The following is a 17,379-nucleotide window of genomic DNA, read 5'->3' on the forward strand; positions in this document are numbered from 1 at the left end:
AATTTGCTCAAATCTCCTCAATTTTTTATGAAAACATTGTCATTTCAAAAGGTTAAAAAATTCTGATCAAGAGTCCTAAAATACGACTCTTCGGAACTAGTTTTCCACAATCCAATAAAAGCGAGTCCGTTGTTTGAAAATTTGTTATCAACAGTAAGTCAGAATTTACGACAGCAAAATGTCTGGTCTTACAGAACACCACATATGTGGGAAGTCAGGTGTACCTATCTCATTTAAACCCGCTGATTAATAATGATGACATGAGAATTGTTAGGAAGATGAAAAACTTTTTTTCACCATAACTCATGTACAAATAGCGATAAATAAAGGATAAAAAATATATTAAATTTAATGTTTCTATAAACAATTTATATTTTAAAAAAACCACCACAACTTCGACTCTTTGAAACTTCTGGCGTAACATGAAATGTTTACGCTAAGTTCGTAGCACACATTGTAATGGTCCAGTTTAACGATGCTGTGTGATTGTTTATTACGGGTTAAACCGACGTTTTAAAAAAACATACGCAGTTGTATCATCCAATAAAGCACCGTTTTTTTTCGTGCGACCAAGAAAATACTACTCCGCTCATCTAGTCAAAGTGTGACCAAGGAAAGTGATTTCACGTAAAGTTTGTTATTCCATGCGCATGACACAACTTTGAAATTACTCTCTGTAACGCTCTCTTCTGGTCCGTTAATTGACGTATTTGTTTATTTGAATTACCGAGGTTGCTTTCAGCGTCTGCGATTTGTTTCATAAGATTCGCGTTCTCGAGATAAAGATCGGTAACCAACGTGTCAGAACGTATCGATTTTGACATCATATTCTTTTTCTATAAAAAACATTAACAAATATATTTCTTGACGTAATTTACTAGATTTCGGTGTCAAATTAAAATCAGGCTTTGCAGATGACACACCTCATCTCTCGCCCTCATATTGTTCTCATTCAATAACATCTTCAAACTTTTGACTTGGTTATCTAATTCATCCTTGTCTTGTTTAGTTGCATTTAGTTTTTCTTCCATAATCATTAACGAATCTTCAAAGGAGCGGATTTTGCGAGACTTTTCTTCGAGCTAAACAATTGAAAAAGAAGGCTCATTAAAACGAATTTAATACGACCCGGGAGGATGCTTTTACAGCGTGTCGGCGAAAAGGTTTTCAAACCACTTTCACAGTTTCCCGATTTTTTAGGTTTTTTGCTATATTTTACGTTCTTGAAAAACACGCACAATCTTTGAGTCTTCTTCATATTTAAAGCGATTGTGAAGAAGACTCAAAAATATCATTATAAAACATTTAAACATATATTACATCACGTTTACAACTGCTATGAAAGAGTGGTGGATGTGCAAGGGCAGACACCCTATTTCACTAAACTTCGAAGTTTTTATTGCAAAAGTTATAATGGCATATAAGATTGTATGGGAAAAAATATCACGTGTTATATGCGCCATGTTTGAAATAAGATGGTAGTTACAACTGCACCAACATTGAAGATGACAAAAACAACACTGAAACAAAGTAAACAACAACGTAAACAAATAACAACAACATAACAAATTTTAAAAGCTGAATAATAATAACAATTATTTCAAAAAATAGTCTCCAGTTTTGCTATAACACGTCACAGACAACAAAAACGTCATACATCGTAGATCTACGTACGGCTTTGCGGGTTATCCTCGACATGCTGACGTCATCACTTACCTTTTTATTCAGGTTAATCACTTCAGCCTTCGCATCGTTAAAAACTTTTTCTTTCAAAGCTAAATCGCGATCGCTAGAAGCGCTAGCTCTGTAGAGCTGATCTTTAAGCTCTTGGATTTCTCTGAGGTAACGAGACTTTTCTGTCGTGAAAGCTGTTGTTTGCAAGTTGAGCTAGAAAAGAAGAACTTTACATCACTCTATGAAAATGAAAATTTCAGTCGATTTTTCGCTGAAAAAGATTTTTTTGCAATTTTGGATTGAATATTTTGGCTCAAGAAGGAAATTATTTTACCTTTTCTTTTTGTGAATCGAACTCCTTGGTGTACATTTCCTCCATGTTTTCCAACATTTTCTTGTAATGCTCAACCTCGTCTTCAATGTGACATATTTTAATCTCCTTTTCCTGTAGAGCCGCCTCTAGTTCGCGTTCATGAAGGCCGAGAGTTCGGACACTCTCGTTCAAAAGTTTGTTATCCTTCTCAACCTTATAAATAAAAAGATACACCGATAAAAGACAAAATTTAAAATGACGTTTATGTACAACTTATTTACCCTTTGTAAGAACCCGGCCATGAAAATCGGGTTGACGAAATACCTACCTCCAGCAAAGAATTTAAAACGCGTTGTTTTTCGCAAATTTCTTTAGACAGTTTTGTGTTTTCATACTTTAACTCGCCAGCCTCGTTTTCAACGACTGACAATTTATCAATCCTGTCCTGCATAGCCTCGTTTTCACTTTGAAGGCGAGTAATAGTTTCTTGTTGCTCAGTAATCTCATGAACGCTGTTGTCGAGAATGGTTGCTTTCTCGCGAGTTAATTTTTGTAACTCGTCTTCAACTTGATTTTTATCAGTTTTTAAGATGTCTAACTCTTCTGTTAAAGAAATAATTTTGTTGCTTAAAATTTTTTTCTCATTGTGAAATTCACTTATCTCGGATGCTTCCTGGCTAATGGACAGTATCTTCAGTTCTAAAACCTGATTCTTCGTATCTAGTTCTTTCTTTTGTTCCTTTAATGAGATGAGTTCAGATTCAAGAAAATTGTTGGAATTTCTTAATTGTTCAGTCTCTCTATTAACCCGTTCTTTAAACTCTTTGTCTCGATTATCTTTGAGTGCTTCTAACTCTTTCTTATATTCAAACTCCATCTGCATTTGATGTCTCTGTGTTTTATTCAATAGGTCTTCCTTTTCTTCTTCAAACATGTTTTCAAGGTCTCTCTTCTCCACAGCAAAATTCTCCTCCATGGTTGTTTTTTCAACCTGCCAACTTAATTCTAATTCGGCTTTTTCTCGAGCGTAACTCTGTTGGAGTTCAACTTTTTCTTTTCGATACGATGTTTCCCACTCGCTTTTATAGTTATTGATAAGGTTTTGGAAGTCTTCCTTCATTTTTCCTTTAAGGCCTGCTTCACCACCAGAAAATGCCTGTTGCAACTCTGAAATCTCTCGCTTGTATTTCTGCTCAAGCAGAGATTTTTCGAGATCGTATTGTTCCTTTAAACTCTCCTTTTCATCTGCAAAGGAGAGTTCCAACTGCGTTTTTAATTGCTTCACCTGGCGTTCTGCGTTCGATTTTTCTTGCTGTAGACTCTTCGATAGTTCATATTTTTCCCGCCGAAGATCTTCCTCGATAATCGATCTCTCCTCCACAGACGTTTTACGTAAATCTGCTAACTGTAAAGCCAATTGATGCTCATATTCCTGTTTCAAGACATCTTCTAATTCAGCTCGGTCACGTAAAAATTTCTGTTCCATTCCAGTTTTTTCCCTATTAAAACCCTCCCTCATGCTGGCGCGTTCGTTGTTAAAACACTGTTCCATTTCACTTACCTGCGATGAAAAACTTTTTCTCAAATCGCTCATCTCTTTTTGATGTTTCTTGCGTAAACTTTGAACTTCATTCTCCATGTTATCAAGCATAGTTTCTTTATCCTTTTTAAATTGGCGTTCTATTTCCTTGACGTTGTCAAAATGTTTTTTCTCCAGTTCGATCTTTAAATTATCAATGTATTTCTGAGATTTATTAACTTCACGATTCGAACTCGTCGCGTTCTGCTGAAGTTCTGCACGTTCGATGCGAAATTTTTGTTCCAGTTCAGCTTTTTCATTTAAAAATTTCAGCTCCATTTCAGCTTTTTCTGTTTCTAAAATAACAACTTTTTCCTCTAACTTGGTTAGCTGTGACCGGTACGTCATTCCTAGTTCTTCTTTCTCCTCACGAAACGAATTCTCGATTTTACGTCTTTCCTTTTTAAAGGAATATTCATTCTCAGCGTCAGACGAAATATCCCATCGCGTTCGCTCGCTTTCATAATCTCTTATTAAACTTTGTTTTTCATTCTGAAAGTTTTGTCTTTCCGTGTTCATTTTTCTCTCGAAAGCGGTCACTAGATTTTCTTTCTCCTTCGAATAATGCTTCGACATCGTGTCTAATTCTATCGTCATTAAATTTTTCATCTCCAACATATCTGACGTATGTTTTTCGGTCACGCGGCTGATTTCGCGACGATGTCGTTCGTTTAAGTTCGACGTATTTTCATCAAGAAGTCGATTCACAGTCTCAAGATCTCGTCGTAAGCCGGCTATGACAGTGTCTTGTTCGATTATTTTGAGACGACACTCGTCCATATCTAGAATAAAAATTCGCGATTAAAAAATAAACAACATAAACATTAAAAACAAACAAGCTTTCTTAATCGTTCAAATATGTAATGATCAGACATGTTATTCTCTTCCCTAATTACTAGCTAATTACGTTAACGAGGAGTCATTACTTGCTCTAAAGAACGGTGACACAGTTGCCACAGCTCCCGCGTTTCCACATAAGGTCGTTGTTTACCTGGCAGAATTCAGAAATTTAGACATTTCTGCATCTCAAAAAGAATTTGTAAACACTCTAGAACTGCCTGGTCCCTAATGAAAACGACTGACACGGTACAACCCCTTAAAATTAGTGAGGCTGACCACATATCGACCATGCAATTTAAACAAATGAAATTTCTTACCTGAATTCGAGAAAACTTGGTCATCGTGTGACGTGCTAGAAAAATGTCTTTTCACGATATTGGGCTTCAGATAATCCGACAAATACGAGCCATTTCGAGTTATGTCGTCGCTTCCTTTAGAACCGTTCAAAGATCGGGCCACTTTATATCCTGCAGATGAAAGTTGCTCTAACTGCGCCAAATATTCATCATTTCGGTCACGTAATTCCTGAAAGAAGTACAATGGTTAATTTTGAAGTTAATTTTTTATTCGTGGGCAATCGAGGCAATTGAGACTTACCTTGTTTATACTTTCTAAGTCTTTTATTTTGAGTGATTGTTTGTTTTGGGCATCTTTCATCGACCTTCGTTCTCTTTCTAACTCGCTTACCTAAAAATATATATCGTCAAAGCTTAAGGCTAGTGAAGCTATTAGCTGTCGTTGAAACTGTGTACTCAAAAACACCGTCACCGCTAAATACAGGTTAAAACATCGTAACAGCTAAATACAGGTCAAATTAGATAAATTACGCGAATATTTACTTTTTGTTTATATTCTGTCGTGTTATTAAGTTCCATCTCCAAACATGTACATTTTTTTCGTTCTAAGTTAAGCTGGTTAATTGTTTCTTTTAAGTTTTCTTCAAGTCGTAAGATTTCCTGTAAATATAAACAAAGATGCAATAAAGGACGACATTTCGGCGAGAGGATCACGATGACATTGAAAATATGCGAGTAATCTTACGTTACAAAGCAAAATACGACTGTGCGCGACTTCTAAACGAAATTGGCGCGACAACATATTTATCATGTTAAAAGAATGTTCTCTTTAGAAATAAAAAAAAACTTTATCTGATGTCTTTACACTCGAATTGAATGCAGAATCGCACACCTGCCATATCCGAAGAAAAACAAAAAACGAAAGAAAAAACTTAAATCAACTTCTATTTAATATATTAATTTTCCTTTTTTCATCATGAAAGAGTAAACAACAACACGAAATTATTGATCCTTGTCCATCATGGACGAATCAATTTTTTTTTTATATACAGTAGCTAAGGTACCTTATCCCAGCAACAAAAAAAAAATGTTTGAGATTTTAACAAAAGACCTTTTTCATAAGAAAGTGATACTTAAATCCTGTATTTTTTGGAGCCATAAAAAGTATGCTGTTGCAGTGTAGTTTTGAAGTGACATTTAAAACAAGTTTGCTGTTTGGACATTTTTCCTGCTTTGCAAAAATTATTTTTAATTATTTTTAATTTTTGTTCACGTGTTTTAGCCTCAAGGCACTCTTTGTTTTTACTTTAGATTATTCGAAATAAGTTCAAATCAGAAAAAAACACGTTTAAACAATGCCCTTTTATTTTTAATTCAGAAAAGATAGAAATAGCCACACAACGAAATGATGGAATTAGTAAATCTTTTAGGTCAACGTACTACAGAAGCTTCTTTAATTTTCTTTTTAGTTTGAAGATCTTCATTCTTCATTTCCTGCAACTTTTTATCCAGTAGTTGATTTTGCTGTTGGTGCTTCTGTAGCATGGCTTCACGCTGTTGCATCAATTCTTTCTCACGCAAAGATATTTTGTTCTCGTAACTTTCAGCTTGATTTCTACAGTAAAAGACAATTTTATAGAATGAAGAGAATTTAAAAATACCATATCAAAGACATAACCACATTTTTCGATAAAAGAACGGTAGTAAGTACAGCATATACACCACAACTATGCCTCCAAAGGAGGAAAGTCCCCCTCAACCAGGCTAGGAAAGAATTAATCTATTAGACCAAATCCCTGTCTTTCTAAGGTGGTGGGATTGAAGAATTTTGTCATGTGTAGGAAGTTTCCATTTTATTAGAGAATTTCACAAATCTCCTTGGTTTTTCTAAGCGGAATGATAATCTTTCAAATCTTCCTAAGTGGTCAAGGTTTCTTCTACCTTCCCATAATTTTCCCTGAATGACAGAAAATCTGCAGCAAGCACAACAAAAAGAGTGACCTACTTTAGTTCATATTTAAGTGTTTCTTCTTTTTCACGAACTTGTTCTTCTCCTTCGCGTATGAGCGAGTTATTATCAGCACTCAACTTTGTGATGTTGTTTTTCAATACATTTACTTCATTTTTTGATGTGTCCACTTGGTCACTAAAACGCAAACGAGTTGTTAATTTGCAAAATACTCGAATTAAAAGACGAAACGCATATTATGAAAGCGGATTAAGCAGTGAAAAAAAGATACAAACCTATAAATATATTTAGTCAGTTCATGAACCAACAAATCTGCTTTTTCATCATAATCGCGAGATTCGAAACATTCTTCAAATATTTCAGTACTCTCATGACCCTCTATAATTCTCTTTAAAACATCAGGACTCAACCCTCGCTGCAGAGGACTTGAAGTACGAGCCTCGTTCTCATTGTTAGCTAACCCACGTTCAATAGGGTTACTTCTATCTTCGCAAGTTAACTTTTCGCGCAAACTTTGACACGTTGTTACAGACATCATTTACGACGTTAGCCGCAAAAGAAAAATAACATTTTGTCGAAAGCAATTAGATATCAGTAAACTTAGTTTGCAACACATTTCTGTAGAAACTTTTATTTAATCAAAAAAGCCTCCGTCAAAATTGAATAAAACCAACCGAGAAGGGTGAGAATGGCAGCCCGTTTACACGCCGCAATGTTTTGTACAGCTGCTCTCGAGTTTCATTCAACTTTTCAATTCACTGTTAACAGGATGCTACAAAAATTCACGAAGTATAAGTAATGTTTTTTCTTGGAGTTTTTTTTAAAGATGGTTATGCAGAATGAGTAAAAAAAAGAAAGCGTTTTATATCAATTTTACACATGGTGAAGTAAATTTTACCCATGGTAAAAATATTAATTCTTAACAAAAATGTTGCTTCAAAATTAATTTCGGCATGATTTTAACAAAAACTTTTTTACGCTTAAAAATTCATTAATTATTTATAGTTCGGCACCGGTATTTTTTTTGCATGTAAAAAGGCGGTAAAAGGAACTACATTTTGGTTTGGTGATAAAAAAATTATATCCAACTTATTTGTTACCGACTAAGTTTTCGCTTACAATTTCTAACAATTTTTTTATTCCTTTTTTATATTATTAGGAACCAAAAAGGCTCAAAAATTAAGGTGTAAAAATGTGAGATATTTTCAGTTTACATTTTAAGTTGTAGCTGTTAAGTAAAGAAGAGAATTTGTTAAATTCGTTCGCTTATATTTTATATTTTATAACCTAACAGTACTTCCGCAATTTAGTCTTTAAAAGGGACTAAATTTCGCACGCGTGACTAATTTTTTTTTACCGAGTTCCAAATTCAACTTTTTTGAACAAAAAAGAGCCATGAAAAAATAGCGATTGAAAAAAAGGCGATAAAAAATAGCAATAAAAGCAACACTCACCGTAAATAGATGATTTCTTGTTTGTAAGTATAAAGTAGAGATTTGTGTATAGCTGAAAATAAGAAAATACAGTTTACGCCTGCTAAATCGAAAATTAACGAATCAGATTAAGCAGTGGAAAACACAAGAATCTAAAGACGAAAGGACTTAAAAACTATAAAAATTTACTACAAAAAGATTTAAAAAACTTACTAACTTCCACTATAAAAAGTTTAAAAATCTACAATCTCCACTATAAAAAGTTTGAAAAAATCTCCGCTATAAAAAAATTGAAAAACTTACTATCTCCACTATCTGAAACTATTCGTTCAAACAATCGCGAAAGATGTTTCGTGCGAACTCTACCGTCAGCGTCCGGTGTGAGCTCCTAAAATTTAAAAAACAAAATAACATTAAATAACATTGAAATAATAAACATTTGAGAAATAAATAAAAACAATATAGTTCAACATATCAAACCTTTAAAACTCCATGTACATTTTTGTTCTTCTTAAAATGTTCCTTCACTTTTGCAAGTTCGACAATCCTAGCAGAAAAAAGCAAACAATAAAAGAGCTGAAAGTTACGTAGAAATACTATCGATGACATTACGTGTGAAGTACATACCCTGAATTATTTGGATCCAGTGAAGATAATATATCTAAAAGTAATACATGGCAGTAACAGTAACACTAAATCAGAAATACTAAATTCAGTGAATTGATAGATCTAAATTGATGACCTTTGTCAATTATACAAGCTGTTTTTAAACTAAATTTATTCATCGTAAAATAGAACATGACTATTATAGTAGAAAGGCAGAGTCAATTGAAAAATATTATGCAACACAAGAATTAAAGTCATACCAATACTTATGCGTTTATTGACCTCACTTGATTGCTATAAAAAATATAACAAAATAAATATATAACAAAATAGGGACATATTGAATATTCTCTCTAGCTAAAGTAAATATCAGGACACCTTTCCTCTTGGTGATACAGGCATGCTACCATTTTCTTTTACTAATTCTTTTAAACTCTTCACTGATGAAATACTTTTGATACTTTCAAGTCCCTCTTCCTCATCGCTTTCATCATCTGTTGCGGCTCCATTCTTTGATGAAAACAAACCATTAAAAAACTCGTCAAAACTCACTAAACCATCACCATTGGTGTCTAGCTCAGAGAATAAAAGTTCAACTTCGTCATCGGCCATCTTTCCCATGCCGATGTGATCGCATACAGTGGAGAGCTGAAGCAGATTTAAGAAGCCGGATTCACCAACCGCTATATCATCCCAAACTTTCTGAAGTTCTTTCGCATCAGTTCCTGCTACCAGCTCTGTAAAAGTTTGTTTACATAAATTCATGTCATTCACTTTTAGAGATTTTTACATAATGCTGGTCTACAATATTATAAGCACAAAATAGAAAAAGATAATAAACCATTTTGTGACTTTGCTAATCACACATTATACCACACCTTGTGTATATGTTGACGCTAATGACTCAACAGTCCCACTTGCTTCGATTACAACTTCATCTTTAGATGGTAACCTCAATGTCTTATACTGTTCTCGTAATTTATTTGAGCGAGGATCGTTTGGGGTACTGGTCTTTCTCGTTGTAGGGAGTTTATGTGGCTAAATACGATGAATAGTGGTGTGTAAGACAGGTTATAGAAAAATTTTAAAAAAAACATAAGAGAACCACTTACTGTTTTCTCAGGACTTTTTCGCAAAAAGACACTGAAATCGTCATCGTGAGATTTTTCGTCTTTGAAATTCGTTGAGTACTTCAAAGTAGATTCACCTACAAAATCAATATGCTAGGTTCAACGAAACAGGTAAGGTGGTAATATTTTGATAAAGCAACATGCTTTTCTGCAACTTTACTTCAAAGAAAGTAATAAATGGAAGGAAAAGATTGCACCACAAAAAAATGAAGAAAATAGGTCTTGGCGAGCATTTAAATATCTTTTTCAGCATTTTGCCATACTTCCATATTGTTTGCTTAGTACACCTCACGAAAAATTATTTTTTTATATCCACACAGGTCTTTTAAGTTATAAGTTTATAAGTGACAAGTTGGAAATTCCACCTTCATATGAGAATTTTTAATAATCATGGAGAAAAATAGATGTTTCGAATAAGGTTCTTTTAAGCAAAAAAAATCAATATAAGATCCAATATTAATCACACATTTAAAAAGGTTGCCTGGCATTAAAGCCTGCTTGAGGAACAAAAACTTTCCAAATTAGAAACTTAGTCGGGTAAAAGATCTGACTGGCTTTGTTTTGTTTAAAAATTTTATTAATGACTCTTTTCAAGGAAAAACAGAACTTTTAAAGAAATAAAGAATGGTAAAAAAAAGAAGTTTTACACATAAAAAACATAGTAAAATTAATAATATGAAACTATTGGAAGAAAAATAATGCAAACATATATTACCATAAGAGAAGTATAAAAGCAGGTTTAATAAAAAAAAACTACTTTAGGGCAAGATAAATGTAAAATAAATTACACTAAGATTTTTACCCTTTTATTGTAGAATTGTTAAGGTTTTATAAAGAAGATTTTTAAACCATATAAGAAGAGGGATTTTATGGGGAAAGCATTATTTGAACTAGAAGGCTTTAAAAATTTTAACAAAAAAAAAAGAAATTTTTGAAACATTTAGTATGCAATGGAAGAAGATTTTATAACTGTTGCAATATATAGCATATAACATACACATATCTTGTTAAGATAAAATCAAACTTTACTTTAAAACCCATAAGAAACATACGAATTAAGTTGATTGGACGCAGCAAAAAAAGAAAATAGGGGCTCATGTATACAATCTAAAGCTTAAGTTTTAAAAAAAATCACACCTTGTTCAAATTCTGACCAGTCTGATCGATCATCTTCTGTGGTATCGTCAAATGTGTCAATTGCTTTCGCAAGAACATTAACAAATGCTTCTCGAAATACTTCAAAAGTAACCTAAAAGTTAAAGATAAAAAACCCATGACTTGGTAAAATAAAGATCAATAATGGTACAAAAAAGTGTTTTAAAATAAATTGTTATTCGCTAAATTAGGAGTATACAGAAAATGAAATTAGAACTTAGTCTTACTGTTCCCTCCGTAAACTCATCACCAAGAACTTCAGTCAGCAGAGCAGGTACTTGGTCCCCAAGCTGTAATTTTTGTGAAAGATCAATCAACTCATTTCTTATTAGATAACCTTTGCCGTCAAAATCACAGCTATTGAACACTTCTTTCAGCTGCTGGGCATAGACATCATCCTCATCCATCTACATCCTCATTTTTACCCAACAAGATTTATAATTTTTAATATTTACTGTTTTTACACCTGTGTAAAAATTATAATAATAAGATTTCACTCGGTGCAAAAGATTTAGAAAACAAATCTATATACAAGACTAAAAACAAAACAGTAATTAAAAAATCATAAGCTCACACAGGGAAAATAAGTTTACATTTTATTAACTCCAACATTGTAAATATTTAATCTCTGCAAAAAATACAGAAAAAGAAAAAAAATGTTTTCTTATTGAAATCACTGTGATTTATTGCAATAAAAATAGCTGTCTACCTGCATTTTTATTTTACACACATACGCTATTCTTTTATATGGAAGAAAAGGAAAGCACAGATTGCATTGAAAAAGCATATATTAAGTTTTTTCTTTTATCCCATGTTAAATCTATATGTAAAACAATTAATAAACACCCCTTCAATAAATCACCCTTGAATAAACACACCCTACAAAAAAACAATACAAAGGAAATCAAGCAATATTGATATCAATGCATAACCATTGAAAACTTTCGTTTTCTCCTTATAATTATACTTCAAACTTAACAGTTTTCTTTGATTGCAAAAAATGCCTTTTGACTGCAGCATGTCTAAAAAGAATTTGTTGACTAGAGACTGCTATTTCTCTTAAGCACAAGCAAAACCTTTTGGCAACTAGTTAAAAGCAGGTTCTAAGTCAAGGCATTGACCAATACTTTATTTATATTAGACAATGTGCATATTTTACATGCCTAGCCTGACATATCAAGGATATACCCTGTCTATTTTTTTCATAAGGGGCCAGTTAGGGTTGGTTCTAATAGACATCTTCCTGAAACATTCACTTTTGTAGTTCTGTAAAAGAAATGTAAAATGTGATAGATGATAGACAAAAACAACAACACTACAAAAGAGAATTTTGAAGATTCTTGTAAATATCATATACCTTACAAGCAAACACACAATGAAGGTTGTACTTTACCAGTTTTGAGGTGATGAATATTTAGAAAGTTGTTGTTTTAAATTTTATTTTCTACATACTGAGCATATGCTGTAGAAATAACTAATCACAATTACGATTTACACTATAACTATCTGACGATTTACTTGCCCTTACGTAGGAATAACTTGAGGAAACATGAAAACTGTGATCCCCCAGGGTTCTGAAGGTTTTCTAACTACCCTCAAAACAAATTGCCCCCCAAAGTTTAAAGGCGCACAATCACCCTTATTGCAAAAAAATATCATGTACATTTTCTGATTTTTTTAAAGTCCAGGACAAGTTATGACCATCCTAAAAATTTAAAGATCTAAAAGTTGCTAGAACTGGAAATACTGGTACTTTAATTTCTTATATTTCGCCATATTTAACGACTTCTTTGATCCCCCTCAGCCAAGTACTGGGTTATCGCAAAAAAAAAGGGTTTGCGTTTTATGAGCACAAAGGCGGAGTTGGCTAAATTGCTTTTTGGAAATAAATCAAGGGGTAAAACAAAGCAACAAAAAGGAATCGTATATATATCTTTTTACCTTTTGGCCACTAATTATGATAATTAATGTTTATCATGTGCTATTCCAATTATTAAAATGTATGACCAGGGTTCCATAATTATGGCCAATTTTTCAATCAGGGAAGAGTAGGCAATAGAGTAGGGAGAGATAAAGAACTACAATATATATAAGAAAAATTCCAAAAACAAAATGTACAGACAATAGTTTCCCCATAAGAAAGCGACTAACTGCATGAACAAATGACCACCATCAAAAAGTAAGCCTAGGCAAGGCTGTTTGTTATAAACAAAATCAAGGTAACTGGGTGCTGTAAAGAAGCCTGGTTTCAGTAAGTTAAAACATTTAATACATAGAGAATAACCCGGAAATTTGATTGCTTATTCATAGTCAGAAATCTGTTGATATATTTATAAAAAGCATTACGATGGAAATGCAGCTAAATATTATTCTCCCTCATTGATTAAATTTTGGGTGATGCCAGTGGTCAATTTGACTGTGCTTTTATGATTGAGTGAATGGTGGAATGAATTGCAATGGGGTCTCTGCGAATGTGAGCTTGCTATTTCAGTAAAACATTTGAACATGTTCTGATTTTTAGTTTTCAATAAAAATGTTTAGGATAATGTTTTCTGATGATATCTCTTAGTTTTTACAATAAAATAGGGACCTCAAAAAAATTTGCCGACAAGATGGCCACATGTCCAATACACTCATCATAGTGCCATGTTTTTCCTGCTTTGTCCCAAGAAGATGTGTGTGGGTGTGCAAGAATGGAGGTAACGAAAACATCAGTGTAGAAAAAACATGGATACTACAGCGAAAAAGAGGAAGCGATCAACAACTGCTGTTTTATAGGATGCACGAACAGCCAATATTCCTTGGAAAAATGGAGACTGAGTGTTCGATTTAGAAGGGCTTATTTCATAACTTGTGCTTGTGCAAAGTATTGAACTGTGATTCCATGCATTCATGGTCCATATAGCTATTTAGCTATATATAATTATTTGTGGGGACAAACTTCGAAATTTTCTACCTTACCTACAAAAATGCAAATTTGATACGAGCATATATACAAGGAGGCGACTTGCCGAAAACGCCATATCTGTTAGGGCGTCTCCGGGCGTTTTTTCGGGGTTTTTTCAAGGTTTTCGTCTGAATCGGCCGGAAAAGTCTAGGCCTGTTCCGAAACCGCTGGAACTGACCCAAAATGTAATGCGCGCGAGGCTCATTGTTCTCATTTAAATTTTATCATGAATAAGGAAGGTACTATTTTGTCGTTGTACTCTCAGTTTATTTTTTGTGGGATTATGTTATATTTATCAAATAAATGATATAAAAAACAGTTTTTTTCACTGTTGAATATATGACTATTAGTCTATTGTTATGTTTATATTTGGTATTGGGTACCTTTATCATGCCATTTTGTGCCGATATGCAAATAATGCGCTATAGTGGCCCGGTAGCTGTACTGTAAAGTATCTAAGGACTTCGTTAATACACAGAAGACAGACATTTATGTTAATATAAATATATGCGTTCTTAACTAATCCTCAGTCATAACCAGAGATTTAAGTCTAACCTCCAATACCACTGCATTAAAAGAATAAATTATACATCATGGTGATAAATGTTTAAAAAAATGTTGTTTCGGTTTCTCCAGGCAAAATTTTAAGTTTTTTTTAAAACGCCGGAAGTCGTCCAACAGTCCCATGGTTTTTGTGGCATTTCCAGTGAGTCAGCACCCTCGTGCAAAAAGGGTGCTAATAAACCGCAAATGCCCGCATATATACAGGCAAGTTCGGGCGACTTTTCAAATTAAATTGATGGTAATCCGCTGAAACCGCTCGCACTTTCCTGAACTCGCCCGGAACATTCCCGAAAATGCAACACCTTGTAACACAAACATTGCGGACAACATTTGAAAGAATGCGCTTAAAGAAAAGGAGTCAATAAGTTTATATATAAGTTATTTATCAAGTAAATCTTATCAAAAATCATAAAAACAGTTCTTTTAAGCACTTTGCTACCACATAGTTAGTTCATTTTAATTTTTATACTTTTTTAAATATTTCTTGGAGAGTCATTTGTTGTAAATCTTTTTTTTTTCGGGCATTGTTCGGGATTATGCAGGTTTTTTCGGGCAAATATCTGAATTTTTTTTAAAACGCTGAACTCGCCCGAAAATGCCTGCACTTTTTACGGCGTATGTGGCTTATCGGCACACTCGTCTCATAATGAAATAGCTAGCTAATTTCTTTATTACAGTCAGATAAGTCAATATGGTTAAAAATGACTGACTATTTATAGCTAGCTATAACTAGGCTAGCTGGCTAGCTAAACGTTGAGTTTATGACATTTCTCTTGTCTATTCCCTGACATTTATATTAGAATATTTTAAAAATCTGACAATTGCTGACTTTCCTATTAAAAGTTAACATTCATAAAAACAAATCTACAGTAACTTCGCTTCCACATGTGTTTGAACTTTTGGAATCTCTATGTGCAGCTTTACGTTTTGTTTACACTCCACTTTTGATCTGATTTACCAAACTAATTTTCCACACAATAATAAACAAAACCTGCTATAGATTTGATCGCGTTTTCCCTGGGTAGGCGAGTACAAATAAAATAAAAGTCAGGTCCCGTAACCCTGTACCAATCCGTTCAAATATGCGTCGGGAGACGACGTGCTTTTGAAAATAGCCTTTTCAATCGTCAGGAAGACATGAAAATATCATATTTTCATTTCTGTTGTAAAGAGTAAGGAACTTGAGTTGAGATGTTTAGGTCAGGTTCTAAATGTATGATATCTGCGAATTTTTGAATTGAATATATATTAGTTTTTAAAGCCATGAATCACATTGTTCCTGATTACCATGCGCTTAAAATTCCTTTTGACAAAAAACTGCCACAACCATCAAACAAGAGGAGCTTCAAAAAACAGGTTCACACTTCCCTTGGTCAACACGGAATTTGGCAAAAAAGCCTTCCCATTTAGAGCTGCAAAAGTGTGGAATAATCTTCCAGACCAAGTGACCTGTGGTGAAAGTCTGCTTTCGTTTAAGACTTCCATCTTCAATGTATTTGGCAAACTCTAATGGAGATCACTTTTTAATTTTTTAATTTTTGTTTTTTATTCTTTTTCTTTTCAATTTTCACAGATTATAAATGTTACTATGTTTGATTGAGCTGAGGCAGTCTAAGGTTTATCATTTTTTGTTTCTTTTTTGTTCTAGTGGCCCCCAGTGGAAACAATCCACTCACTATAGGTTTTTGTGACTTTATTATGATTATTATTATTTTAATCTTCCTTACACTGCGCGCTTAATATCAACATTTGTTATAGACATGTATTTAGAGTCGTCAGTTGCATTTTTCTGAATAATTTTCCTTCATAAATTGATCTGTTTGATACTGTCAACATACACTGGAAAACACCAGTGAAGTTTCGTGCATTTATTCTTCTTATTTGTTGAAAATTATAATTCTTAAGGTAGGGAATAAGAACACTTACTATGACAATGACGTTTTTTTTTTCTTTGATTTTAAATCAATAACAAATAAGAAGTGATTAACAAGGTCATTGTTGTAAAAATGGGTCCAAAGCAATTTTTCTCGATAGATTGTCTATTATTCCAGACTCTTTCCAACCATTTAAGATAATTTCGGGTTTACTTCTTGCGTAGTCATAGTATTTGACAATCCACTTCGCATGGATTGTTTTTAACACAGAGACACGCACATTTACATGGATTGATTTCATCGCTTCGTTTTCCGCAAAAAAATCTTTGCAGCTCTTGTTAACTGTAAGATCGAGTGATTGAAAGAAATTTCTCCAGTTGTTTGGAGCAGAAACCATTTTACCATTTGAATCTTTGACAGCTTTATTGACTGCGTCGGTCCATTAACCTTTGAAGACATCACATATGAGCAACCAAGGCTTATCTGGAACATTTAGTTCTTCTCGCTTTCGTTTGATGTAAGGAATGAGAATCTACTTCACCATTTCGATATAGTATTTTTATCAGCCCAGTTGATCGGTGTTTGTGTAACGTGAAATGTTTCTGGGAAATTGTATTTGGGCCGACAACGTGGGTCTTGCCTTCGTATATCAGCTGAATAGGTGAAAAATTACCTGCCATAGTTATTGCAAAGTTACCTGTAATCTGGCGATAGTCAGACATCCCTAGCACAGAAACTCTGGAACTTCCTTTTTTTTCAAGAGTGTACTTGCTAATAAGTACAAAAGGAAGAGGTGTTTGATCGATATTGATAATCATGTCAGCTGGAATTGAATGAGCCTGTACTATTCCAATCCAATCTCTTTTATATAATAAGGTGCAATCAAAGGCTTAGCTGCCGTTGCTTTTCTTTTGACATAGCCAAGTCGTTTCGAAACGGATTCACACCACCTAAATCTTAATGTAATTGACCCACCATTCTTTTTCAATAATGTTCTAC

General features: G+C 33.5%; 1 protein-coding gene across 3 annotated transcripts; it reads right to left on the reverse strand.

The window, feature by feature from the left end:
- Window positions 1–267: 267 nt before the first annotated feature.
- Window positions 268–11,476, reverse strand: LOC130662337 (ninein-like protein). Of its 3 annotated transcripts, none has more exons than XM_057461175.1 (20): window positions 11,223–11,476; window positions 10,978–11,089; window positions 9,823–9,917; window positions 9,589–9,748; window positions 9,089–9,447; window positions 8,971–9,004; window positions 8,732–8,765; window positions 8,585–8,651; window positions 8,408–8,492; window positions 8,126–8,177; window positions 6,708–6,848; window positions 6,143–6,317; window positions 5,246–5,362; window positions 5,004–5,093; window positions 4,724–4,931; window positions 2,316–4,348; window positions 2,009–2,200; window positions 1,717–1,887; window positions 924–1,082; window positions 268–836 (listed from the first exon to the last, which is right to left on the reverse strand). In XM_057461175.1, exons 1-20 carry the CDS (start codon window positions 11,400–11,402, stop codon window positions 624–626), a joined length of 4,677 nt encoding a protein of 1,558 aa, XP_057317158.1. In that variant the 5' UTR covers window positions 11,403–11,476; the 3' UTR covers window positions 268–623. The 3 variants fall into 3 exon arrangements, with proteins under 3 accessions (XP_057317158.1, XP_057317160.1, XP_057317159.1); XM_057461177.1 differs by having other exon boundaries at window positions 3,549–4,348; window positions 11,223–11,475; XM_057461176.1 differs by lacking the exons at window positions 8,126–8,177; window positions 8,408–8,492; window positions 8,585–8,651; ... (5 more) ...; window positions 10,978–11,089; window positions 11,223–11,476 and adding an exon at window positions 6,947–7,411.
- Window positions 11,477–17,379: the final 5,903 nt, after the last annotated feature.

Source organism: Hydractinia symbiolongicarpus, chromosome 10 (genome assembly GCF_029227915.1).
Source record: "Hydractinia symbiolongicarpus strain clone_291-10 chromosome 10, HSymV2.1, whole genome shotgun sequence".
Taxonomy (NCBI): Eukaryota; Metazoa; Cnidaria; class Hydrozoa; order Anthoathecata; family Hydractiniidae; genus Hydractinia; species Hydractinia symbiolongicarpus.

Excerpts from the sequence above, each read along its gene's own strand:
- LOC130662337 (XM_057461175.1), bottom strand. The coding sequence starts at position 11,402 with ATGGATGAGGATGATGTCTATGCCCAGCAGCTGAAAGAAGTGTTCAAT. Across the intron at positions 11,090-11,222 it reads ATGAGTTTACGGAGGGAACA|GTTACTTTTGAAGTATTTCG; the intron begins GTAAGACTAAGT and ends TTTAACTTTTAG. Across the intron at positions 837-923 it reads ATATGAGGGCGAGAGATGAG|AAAAAGAATATGATGTCAAA; the intron begins GTGTGTCATCTG and ends TGTTTTTTATAG.